The 12537-nt window shown below is 40.1% G+C and overlaps 1 protein-coding gene across 3 annotated transcripts in view; it reads right to left on the bottom strand.

Moving 5' to 3' along the window:
- LOC149523542 (uncharacterized) overlaps window positions 1-12537 on the bottom strand; it is a 929974-nt gene that overhangs the window by 418936 nt on the left and 498501 nt on the right. For all 3 annotated transcript variants that reach the window (XM_089782251.1, XM_089782250.1, XM_089782252.1), the window contains one exon: window positions 3320-3379. In XM_089782251.1, the coding sequence (XP_089638377.1) occupies window positions 3320-3379 (60 nt within the window). The remainder of the gene's footprint in view (window positions 1-3319; window positions 3380-12537) is intronic.

The following is a 12537-nucleotide window of genomic DNA, read 5'->3' as shown; positions in this document are numbered from 1 at the left end:
CATTCAGTCTTTGGCCTCTCATGAAACTGGAAAGAAGGGTACCAATTAACTCTAGATGAGGTGCTGGATTTTTGTAATGGGGATACCTGCCCACTAGAAAATGGACTGAGATCATAGACTCATTTCACATAATCTGGTTAACAGCTGTGAGGTAGTTTTCTATTGGTCCTTATCTGACCTAGAACGTCCTTGAAATGAAAACCAATAAGTGAAAAATCGATTTAGAATTTTGGAATAATTGGGGGCAAGAAAGGGGGTACTCATTCTCTGTCAGGGAAATACAAGTTATGCAAATATTGGGCCCGATTCTGAAAAAATGTATGTGAGAGCTCAATTGTATTTTTGAGAATAATCTCATTGAATTCATAGTAATAAGTAGATGCAGGTTTGAGGCCAACACTTTGCACAGTTAAAATATTATTGCTAAGTAACACACATAGTGTCTAGCACATTTAGTTGCATATACCTCAGTCAGGCACTCAGGACATAATACTCAGAATAGGACCTTAAAATATTTCAGAATGGAAAGCACATAGTGCAGCACTTGAGGAGCAAGTAAAAACATCATATCCATCCTCATAAACCAATCCAATGACCGATATAGACCAGTATCATATAGCCAATAATGCCCAGTAACAAATGTTTCTGATGAAAGTTCGAACTCTCACAGTGGATCATTTCTCGCCATACGCTACAGTATTACTGAGGCAGATGTCTTCCTGACCCAGTCTTCGATACTGGCATCTGCCCTGAAGCATGCAAGCTGAATTATCTATCCTTTCTTGTTAATACAGATGTTACAAATGTGTGCTCAGATAAGTAGTGCATATTGACCTAAATAATTCCATTCAGAGTTTGCAAGACTCAGTTCTTTTTTCACAAAGATTTGTGCCTCAAACAAATCCATTTTTAAATGGAGGATACAGCTACCCTGGATAATACATAAATTGATAGTCAATCACATCTAACATGTTTGTTGCATATGCATCAAACATGTTTGTTACCTAGCATCTCTCATTTTCCCCTCTCTACTGTGAAATTAGACAGTGACATGACACACTGGCATGTCTGAGATCTTGTCTCCACTACAGAGTAGATGGATGCTGCAGTGACTGATCCATCAGTGGTCGATTTAGCGAGTCTAGTAAAGACCCACTAAATTGACTGCTGATCACTCTCCGGTCAATTCCAGCAGAACAAGATGAGTAAGAGGAATTGACATGACAGTTTTTTCTGTCAATCCTCTATATTGTGGACTCTGCAGCAAGTAGATCTAAGGTATGTCATTTGGAGTTACGCTACTAACATAATTCAAATTGGGCATCTTATAACGACCTGTCACTGTAGCGTAGACCTGCCCTTAATTATTATAAAAAGAAATCAACTAACTTAGTAATAGTTGATGGCAATTTTATACATATTGAAGAAGTTTCCCTGTGGTGCCAATTCAAGACAAGAGAACATGAGAGCTACTAGGAAAACTATTGATTCCCTAATTCTTAACTCTTGACCTGGTTAGTGCATATATTAGAGCAAAGCTGAGGGTCCTCTAAATTGCACCTGCTGGATAACAATCTCAGATGGAAAAAAATGTAGCATGCTCCCATCACCAAAATACACCTCCCCAGACCCAGCATGCTCCACGTGTATTGTTGATATAGGCTTAGGAATCTGACGTGACTGGCTTCTCATAGGCATTATCTCTGTGCTCCTATTTCTGACCTGGATGAGGGGATGGATTGCACCCTCAGCAAGTTTGCAGATGACACTAAGCTAAGGGGAGAGGTAAATACGCATGAGGGCAGAGATAGGGTCCAGAGTGACTTAGACAAGTTGGAGGATTGGCCCACAAGAAATCTGATTAAGTTCAGTAAGGACAAGTGCAGAGTCCTGCACTTGGGATGGAAGAATCCCAAGCACTGTTACAGGCTGGGAACCAACCAGCTAAGTAGTAGTTCTGCAGAAAAGGACTTGGGGGTTACAGTGGATAAGAAGCTGGATATGAGTCAACAGTGTGCCCTTCTAGCCATGAAGGCTAATGGCATATTAGGGTGCATTAAGAGGAGCATTGCCAGCAGATCCAGAGATGTCATTATTCCCCTTTATTCAGCTCTGGTGAGGCCACATCTGGAGTATAGTGTCCAGTTCTGGGCCCCCCACTACAAAAAGGATATGGACGCATTGGAGAGGGTCCAGCAGAGGTCAACCAAAATGATTAGGGGGCTGGAGCATATGACCTATGAGGAGAGGCTGAGGGAGTTGGGTCTGTTTAGTCTGCAGAAGCGAAGAGTGAGGGGGGATTTAATAGCAGCTTTCAAATTCCTGAAGGGAGGTTCCAAAGAGGATGGAAAGTGGCTGTTCTCAGTAGTGACAGATGGCAGAACAAGGAGCAATGGTCTCAAGTTGTGGTGGGAGAGGTCCAGGTTGGATATTAGGAAAAACTATTTAAATAGGAGAGTGGTGAAGCACTGGAATGGGTTACCTAGGGAAGTAGTGGAGTCTCCATCCCTAGAGGTGTTTAAGTCTCAGCTTGACAAAGCCCTGGCTGGGTTGATTTAGTTGGGATTGGTCCTGCCTAGAGCAGGGGGCTGGACTTGATGACCTCCTGAGGTCTCTTCCAGCTCTATGGTTCTATGATTCTATGATTCTATTCATGCTACATAGTTAAACCTGATTTAGTTTCTAAGAATAATGGCCCATGGTGTCTCAGAAGGAACAATTCTGCACATTAGCTGCAGTGGAAATCTCACCATCACAAACAATCTCTCGTTGAGATTTTAGGGACCACAGCCACTGCTCCAATATATTATATGGGGTAGCATTTTCTCTTCTCTGAGCATGGCCCTCTTTCATGACTGGAAAGTCTGCCAAGCTGGACCTCTTCCTTTTCCCTAGGCCAACCACATTAGATGGCTTGTACTCAGCAGCAAACCTGGGTACTCAAGAAACAGCAAATACCACAGTTATAGCCAACTACTCCTCCTTTCCCTAGGAGCCAGACACTGCCCAACATGAAATGAGTCTGTTGATGCAATATAAGCACTAACATAGAAGGTGGATTTTCTGGATCATTAATGAACTCAGATTTCAATTATTCAAATCAATTTTCTTTAGTTTGGCAAGCAGGTCACATGTTTGCTAACGCTATATATTGAACTATTTGAGAACACTTCGCAAACTCAAACACAGTCACTCTAAGAGCACTAAGATCTGTCTTAGGTAAAAATCACTTCCAGTGATTGATGCCTGAAGCACTGGAGAGAAGAATGCAAACACTGTTACAGAATGTAATCTGTCCAGAAAAAATGCTTTTACTTACTGGACCTTGAGGACTGTTCCTGGCACTGGAAGTCAAAGGCATACCATCAGATTTATAGTCCTGAAAAGAGGGAAGGAGGGAAAGAAATTAAACAGAATATTTTGTACCTTACATAACAGGAATTAAAACCAGCAGAAAGTCAATCTCAGAGCCAGGCTCAAGGAAGAAGTTATTGATAAATACTATTAATTTATAGCCATACCTATTTATGTTAGGTATCAGTATGACATCGCTCCTGTGAAGTAGGGCAGTACTATTATGCCTATTTTACAGATGGGGAATAAAGAGACTAAGGGTACAGCTAGACCTGAGGTATCCCAGAAGAACTGTTCCTTGTCCAGGGAATGCATTTGCTCTTCCACTTTTTTTGCAGAAGAGCAAACACGCTCTTTTGGAAGCTCCTGTATTCCTCATTCTACAAGAAATAAGGCGGCATCCAAAAGATGGTTTTTTTCCAACATTTGGCCCAATCTAGATGGACCAAATGTCAGAAAAGCCTCTTCCTACAAAAGAATTGGAAAAGGATATGTAAAATGCGGAGCACATTTTGTGTAGCTTTTTCCAAAAAAACCCAGTGTAGTCTAGCAGTACCCTAAGTGATTCGCCCAAGGTCACGTGAAGTCTGTGGCATACCAAGGAATTGAACCTGGGTTTCCTGAGTCCCATGCTAGTAACAAAACCATATTACTCTTCCTCTCACATCATGTATTGATATAGTGTTATGTCAGTATGAAAGCCTACATGAATTTTGTACTCATAATTGACTCATAATTCAAAGTTTATGCTTACATTAATTGCAAGGAATATGATGCAAACTAATTTGTTTTACTTATGATGCTGAACACAATATGTGACCACAAAAGCAAAATAAAATACCCTCTATCTTTATATTTATTCTGACTTGAAGAGGTTTATCTCATCCCATTGACAATGATTCCAAATAAAAAGACCTCCACTTCACTATCTTTCATAATACGGTAAGTGATTTCTGTTTAAAACTTTACAGAAAAGGGCTTATTTTTCAATCAGTTCTAATTCTGAGTAACTACTTACCCATTTTTCACCTATCCACACAATTATACCATAGAGACCCTCCATGTCTCACTGGATACTACTGGACCCAATCCCTTTTATGTATCACTTCTGAATTTGCCTTACTAGGGTCAACACTCTAGGACTATGCTACTAGAGGAGACAAGCACAACAAGAAATGCAACTAACAGGAAGGTCAGAAGATGTAACTAATTCAACATATAAACAGATGGGGGTGTCCATAAAAACCTCATGGTGTGGTAAAAAAGCCTTGTGGGACCTAAGACGCCATGTTAGGCTGGCTGCACTCTACTCCGTTCCCCCTTTAGCACTTAAGGGGTAGTAAACAATATCTGCAAAAACAAGTATGAGAAAATGTGGTAAGCTACCTGTGGGTTTGCCCAACACCGTTAGGACATGGCCCTAGTTCCAGGTCCTGGGTCAAGGAGTATCCTTCAATTTTCCTTGAGCCCCGCTCTCTGCTTCCTTGCTTCCTTTTTGACATGGGAGACTATTACTGAGACTCAGCAGCTGACTCCAACCTTACCCTGCAGTAAGAATATATAGTTGTGGCTTTTGGGGGAGGACAAGCATTCCTCCCATCCCCACAGGATGATCACAATAGGTTCTACAGATAACCATTGTCATGTACACGGAGCCTTAGTACCATCCCTATCCAAAACCTACTGTTCAAATTACAGGTCAATAGGACCACTTTCAAACATGCTCACGGGAAGTCACAAGCCAATGTACGTAATGTCTCCTCGACATTCAGGATTGGTCAAATATGATGCTGTTTACATGTCACTTATATGCGAATACTATATATTCTTGTTTGATGTGGATTCATAAAGGAAATTGAGCCGACAGCCACGTATTTGTCCCTACACGACAGAAGATAACACCAGTTCTTCCTTGTCACTATTCAGAATTTATACTGGACCCCTGTTAGCACCTCTTCCAGCAATGCCTCTCCTAACTCTTTTTTTTTTTCTCTTATTCATTTCTGTTTTGTGATGCCTCCTGCCTGGTGTTTGAAGGGGGAATCACACCAGCCACTCCCAGGTTTTTAATCAGGGACTAGGCAGCTATGCTGTCTACCCATCAGCCTCTGTCTCCAGATGACATGTACAATTTCCTTCACTACCCATCTGCCTTTACATCACTCAGAAAATACCATTAAAATGCTCACTAAGATGCTTATACAGGACAAATTCTTCCTCCAAGCCCTCCAAAAGAAAATTCCCTGTAAATGTCAGCCCCTAGACATAGCCATCCATTCTTCTGCCTTTGATAAGAAGAATAAATTTTGTCTCTCTCTTCCCAGGTGTTAAAAATCCAAGCTCTCCCTGAGGCTAAGAAATCAATGCAAGTAGATCCATACTTTTTTTTTTCTTGGAACACTACCACTTCCAGCAATTTATTTGACTGACTCTGCCTTCTATTACCATGTAAATTGTTTGAGACTGCAGGGGGAAAAAAGTATTAATCTCCCCTCAGTAAGTCATAAAATAAAGAAATCAATTTCAAGGTCAATTTAGTCTAAATAACACCTGCTGCCCTTTTGGTAACATGCAGACTCCTCTAAAACGCAAAGTTGCTGTCTATAATGGCATCAATATGCAGCTGCAGAAAACAATGTTTCACATACGTCCAGGCAGCAAACAGTACTGTAGTCTGTCTTTGAGGCACTGAGTGGAAGTTCAGAAAGGGTTCAAACCAGGTCACCTGTCATCTTACATTCCCCAGTGCAAGCATGAAGCCTCACAAAAATAATGCCTGATCCTGTGAGGTACAGGGCACCTTCTGAGATTCCATTGGTAGATTGTCCTCTGCTCCTTGCTGGAGGATCTCAGATCCCCAGAGGATTGGGCCCCAAATCAATTTCTTATAGAAAGGAATGACGAGAGGTGACCATTTTTCCCTTCCAGCTAAAGTTTCAGTTCAGAAACCCCAATTTTCAGTCAAAATCCAAAGTATTTTGGCAAAGATTTGCCAAAGGCAAAATGTTTTTGACAAAAACATGACAATTTCTGCTGAAAGTGAACGCATCTTGTTTTAAAAAAAAAAAATCTGCCCAAAACCTAGTTTTCAGCTGAAAAATTGTTTGACAGAAAATTTTCAATTACTCCCGCACCGAAAATAACATTGTATATTAATAAAATGGCATTTTATTTCTCTTTTGTCTCTTTCTTTTTCTATCCCTCACTCTTTCGCTCATCCATCCTCTGAATTTTTGCTAAGCATCACAGTTATTGTTTTTCTCTTGACCTGGTCAGAAAGTTTTTCTGCATATTGAGTTTTAGTGAAAGATGGAAATAAAAATAATATTTTTGTTGTTTTTCACCCCACTATTTTCAAGCTACTCTTGCTTCCACAAGCCTTGCCTCCTTCACAGTCAAGTTTTCTCCCTTTTTGATGCTTGCATTGAAAGTCTTTATGGTAGGCATGACCCTCTGCTACAAAATTCAGATGCAGATCTGTAACTAAGCTTCCCTCACATCTGGGAACATTCAAACCCGCTGTGTTGAGTCGGATTCTTCCTGTGCTTCTCTGGTCAAAGTGCTCAATTTGTGACATTATACCACCAGATTGTTTTGTTCAAATTACCTGTTTCTAAGTGAAACAACTGTCCCCTGGTGAGACCTGCTGGAGCTTTCTTAATGCATCCGCATTATATAAAACTTCATTAGATCTTGTAAAAAAACAGTGATGTTTATTTGTGAATTTGGGGCCAATTTTAATTTTTTAACAAAAATCTTGTAAAAGTTAAAATATTGACAATCAGCAGTAAGATGTATATATAGTTACGAAGTCAAACCATACATTTTCCCATATGCTATGCTATTTGTAACCATGATTTTTTTAAAGAGAGTCATCATGTGAAACACTTTCCTTTTCCAACCAAGGGCAATAAGTGAATCAAAACAAAAGAAAATTAGGGAGATAAAAATAATTGAATGTAGAGGATAAAGTGGCTCCATCAGAGCTTTTGAAAAAGTTCTCATAGCTTACAATCATGAAACTATACACTGCTCATATTTAATGTAAACTACTTTAATATCAAAAGCCATTGGAAGTAATGGTTTTGTATTGGGAATTGTTAATAGAATTGCTGAGCCAATGAGTCAAGAAACAGATTTAAGACTAAATGTAATAAGCATTTTAAGCTAATGTTCTAATATTATGTTATATTAGCATTCTTTTTGCAATTGTATGTCCATAATAGCACAAAGGGATTAAATGGGAAAATGAATAAAGCTTTGCAATACCTAATCCAAAAACACTCCAAAAAATTTAAGAGCACTCACAGAAACTTAGGCAAACAGAAAATAACTTAGGCAAACAGAAGATAATATAAAAAAAAGCTAAGACTGTAAGCTGTTTGGGTCAGTGACTCTTGTTCTGCATGGCTGCGTCTAGACTGGCAAGTTTTTCTGCAAAATCAGCTGCTTTTGCGGAAAAGCTTGCCAGCTGTCTACACTGGCCGCTTGAATTTCTGCAAGAACACTGACTTCCTACTGTCTGAAATCAGTGCTTCTTGCGGAAATACTATGCTGCTCCCATTCAGACAAAAGACCCTTTTGCGCAAAGCTTTTGCGCAAAAGGGCCAGTGTAGACAGCTCAGATTTGTTTTGCGCAAAAAAGCCCCGATCGCGAAAATGGCAATCGGGGCTTTTTTGTGGAAAAGCGTGTCTAGATTGGCACGGACGTTTTTCCACAAAAAGCACTTTTGCGGAAAGGCGTCCATGCCAATCTAGACGCTCTTTTCCGTAAATGCTTTTAACGGAAAACTTTTCCGTTAAAAGTATTTGCGGAAAATCATGCCAGTCTAGACATAGCCCATGTGTATAGCACCTAGTACACAGAGAGTATGCTTATTAAGTTTGCAGATGATACCAAGATCGGAGGGGTTGCAAGTGCTTTGGAGGATAGGGTCATAATTCAAAATGATCTGGGCAAACTGGAGAAATGGTCTGAGATAAATAGGATGATATTTAATAAGAACAAATGCAAAGTACTCCACTTAGGAATGTGTGACACTGTTGCAAAACAAGCAAACATGATTCTGGGATGCATTAACAGGAGTGTTGTGAACAAGACATGAGAAGTAATTCTTCCACTCCACTGTGCACTGATTAGGCCTCAGTTTGAGTATTGTGTTCAGTTCTAGACACTACATTTCAAGAAAGATGTGAAGAAATGGGAGAAGAACAAAAATGAGTTAAGGTCTAGAAAACGTGACCTATGAGGGAAAACTGAAAGAATTGGGCTTGTTTAGTTTAGAAAAGAGAAGACTGAGAGGGGACATGATAATGGTTTTCAAGTATCTAAAAGAGTATCACAAGGAGGAGGGAGAAAAATTGTTCTCCTTGGCCTCTGATGATAGGACAAGAAGTAACGGGCTTAAATTGCAGCAAGGGAGGCTTAGGTAGGACATTAAGAAAAACTTCCTGTCAAGGTGGTTAAACACTAGAATAAATTACCTAGGGAAGTTGTAGAATCTCCATCACTGGAGATATTTATGAGCCAGTTAGACAGACATCTATCAGGAATTTATATATATATTATCACCAATCTACAACCTACCCTGAAAAATGACCTTTCACTCTCACAAGCCTTGGAGGACAGGACAATCCACATCTACAGACAACCCCCTAACATCAAACAAATTCTTTCCAATAATTATGCAGCACACCTCCATTATACTCACTAAGGAACCCACCCCTCCAGTTAACCCCAATGCTAACTCTGTCCACACATCTGTATAGGTGACATCATCACAGGACCTAACCACATAAACCACCACATCAGAGGTTCGTACAATTGCACATCCACATAAGTCGGATCCGCGTAAGTCGGGGACTGCCTGTACATTTTTTTTAGTCTCTAAGGTGCTGCAAGACTATTTGTTGTTTTTTTAAATCTATCAGGGATGTTCTAAATGGTACTTGATCCTGCCGTGAGGGAAGGGGACTGGACTTGATGACCGCTCGAGGTTTTTTCCTGTTCTAGTTTTCTATGATTCTATGAATGTGTACCTGACTCATGACGAGGACTCTATAGTGTCACAATATGTAATAGTAATTTATTTGTTAACATCAAAGGAATTGATCTCAAGGACTCAACAGAGATGCATAAGCTAATTAAAGTATGATCTAAAAATAGAAAAATTTTCTCCAAAATAGACTAATCAAACAGAGGCTCAGAAATGTTTCACAATGAAATCATAGAAAGAATGTGATAAATGGCTGAATGAAGAAGAAATTCTGAATAGCTGCTAACTACAAGGGATGAACTGAATTGTTAATTTTTTCCTAACCATAGAATAGCAAGTGAAACAGGTAAATAATTACAAGAAATGTTATAAAATGAACTTGGAGTACAGGCAAAACAACCAGAGTGTTAAATAAATACTTTGAAAACGGAATCACAAAAAGTGCTAAAATTAGGATGCCTAACATTGATTGTAAATCTGCTGTATAGGATTACGTCAGGTTTACTGAGGCAGAAACAGTCAGTATCCACAAATCTCTGAGGGACATTTTTTCTAAAGTGTTAAGAGCAGGGAAAATCAGTAGCTTAATGATAATCATCACAGAGACTTCACAGTTTAAAGAGCTGATAGCCAATGAATACAACCACATCATCTAGTGGAAAATCAGCTACTGCCCCACAATGGGAAAACTTCTGATTATGAGGCTTCAGTTTGGTCCAGGCAACAAACAAGTTTCTGTCCTTCTGTGAAGCACACACATAGCTGGCTGGGCTGGAAATATCACAACAGTCAGGCCTGTTGACGGGGGGAGGCAAAGTGGCAGCTGCCCTGGGGCCTGGCAATGTAAAAGGGTCTTGGGCTCTGAGCTGTTACCACAGTTACCATGGCAGCAGTAGTGGCCAGAACCTTGGGACCTTAATATCACTGCTGGAGCCCCACACAGTGCAGTCCAGACAGCACTGAGAATTGGCTGGGTGGGTGGAGGGGAACTAACCACTAGCCCCACACTTTCCACCTGAGGCCCTGCACCTTCTGAGGGGCCTGGAGTCGAGCCCCCCAAAAACTCTGCCCAGGGCCTAGAGAAGTGTGTCACCATCCCTCAGAACAGCCTCTTGTGCTATTTCCAGCAATTCCTGGTTTCAGTCAGGACTATTGCAGGAAGTGCTGTGTTGGAAAAGCCTCTTCTCAAGAGATTTCAGCATTCACATTATCGTCTGAAATTGATAAATGTCAAAACACTATAGAAGAGGTGGGCCATCAAATGGTGGCAGTTCACAAGGGTTATCCTTCATGGGCTGCCACTGCTACATTTACCTTTGCCTCTGCTCGTACAAGTGATCGTGGCTCCTCCATTGGCTATGGATAGCCGTTCCTGGCCAATGGAAGCTGCAGGAAATGGTGTCCCGGTCCATGCCACTTCCCACCATTCCCATTGGCCAGGAACAGCTATCTGTGGCCAATGGGAGCTGCGATTGCTGGTACCTGCAGAGGTGAAGGTAAATATAGTGGTGGCAGCGAAACATGGCCTATCTCTGGTCAATCAATATTTGCCCACCCCACCCCTATAGACACCTTGACAAATTTAATATAAATTCCAAGCTGATAGAAATACCATTTAATGACACACTAGGAATACAGTGATAAGAACAATATCTTTTAATTCTGTCATTCTCTAGGATCCCAAAGTGTTGTACAAGGGAAATTTTCACAGAGACACAAATGAGAGTTCATAGCTAGCTCCCACTGCCTTTCAATAGCAAATAGGTGCCTAACTTCCTCAAACACTTTAAAATCCCCATCTTGGAGACCACAGCACTGATTTTGCAAATATTTACACACCTAGGTGAATTTACTCATCTGGTTTTTTACTTTAGACAATCTACTCATAAGAATGAAGTTATGTGCATGTTCATAAAACATTCAAATACAGTTATAATTATCTCGATATTAATGACAGCAATATTAATATTAGAAAGTTATTTATTGAACTTCAAATGCCATCTGTATTGTCTACACTGGGGTAATTTACAAGTATTTGTGACCTTGCCATTAAAGGAACATTAAGTCTCCAACAATGCCCATTCTAATCCCTAGAAACCTCTCCCTCTGCCCCCCGAGATGACCCTGGGCTGCAAAATTTGGATTAAATTCTAGTGTTAAAATGTTTGGTTTGGGTCCATTGCTCCCCCCCAACCCTCAAAGTTTTAGAAAAATAAAATATTCTGTGTCGATGCTCAGAAACTCCACCACTTCTCATGCAATAATTTTACCATAGGGTTTGGGTCTATTGGTGTAAAACACAGTACTGTAATATTTTTATACACCGATACATTTTCATATAATGGACACTTGTGTCAAACAGAATATTTTGCTGCAGTAGACAATCAGCAATTTAAATGGGATACAAAATGGCTTCTGAGGCTACTCTGACAAAATCACCTTTGCTAGCCTAGATAATTCTCTAATCCAACTCTGGGGTACACTATTGGACCATCTGGCCTTCAAAAGAAATTTCTCTTGGCAGCTTGCAAAATTTTATTACAGGGCTCTATTTATGTGATAAAAGATAGATATATTCCATTTATTGCCATGTATTTGTGGACACAACTCATCTGTAAGCTCATCCTAGAGCAGCCCGCACTGCAATGACCTGACCCAGGGCTGTACATGTCTGGGGCAATCGAACCATAAGACCTATTTAATTCAGGAAGTCTTTGCTTTTAATGTGCCTGCTGAATGACTGTCATTGCCAGACATTTTATTACTAAAATCATTGTCGTTCGAATGTGGCTTCAATTCATAACTGCAATTACATGGCACCTTCTGCTCTGAACAACTGCTGTTTAAATGTAGATTTCTTGAAGAACTGTAAGTAAACTGAAGATTTGTACTTTAGTTTTAACTATAGCTATTCATCCTTTTTTAGAAGCACGTTGATTTTTGAACTGCACGAGGCCTGACATAATGGAAGCATCCTCTTTTTTTTTTCATAAAAAGATAAATGTAAACAAAGCGAGGAAGCAATCGAAAACCCTACTAGAACATTCCAATGAATAACAGCAAGAGGAGAATTTAGTTGCAGGCTGTTATCACAGGCTTATGCAATTCTCTGGTAAGATAGCACTTAGAATCTTGTGTTCATTGCTGTCAATGTAATATGAAAAATGCTCTATCGCTTGGAACTGGA

Source organism: Pelodiscus sinensis, chromosome 15, assembly GCF_052426305.1.
Source record: "Pelodiscus sinensis isolate ZL-2025 chromosome 15, ASM5242630v1, whole genome shotgun sequence".
NCBI lineage: Eukaryota > Metazoa > Chordata > Testudines > Trionychidae > Pelodiscus > Pelodiscus sinensis.
The sequence above is the reverse complement of the archived record's forward strand: the minus strand, read 5'-3'. Positions and strand labels throughout refer to the sequence as shown.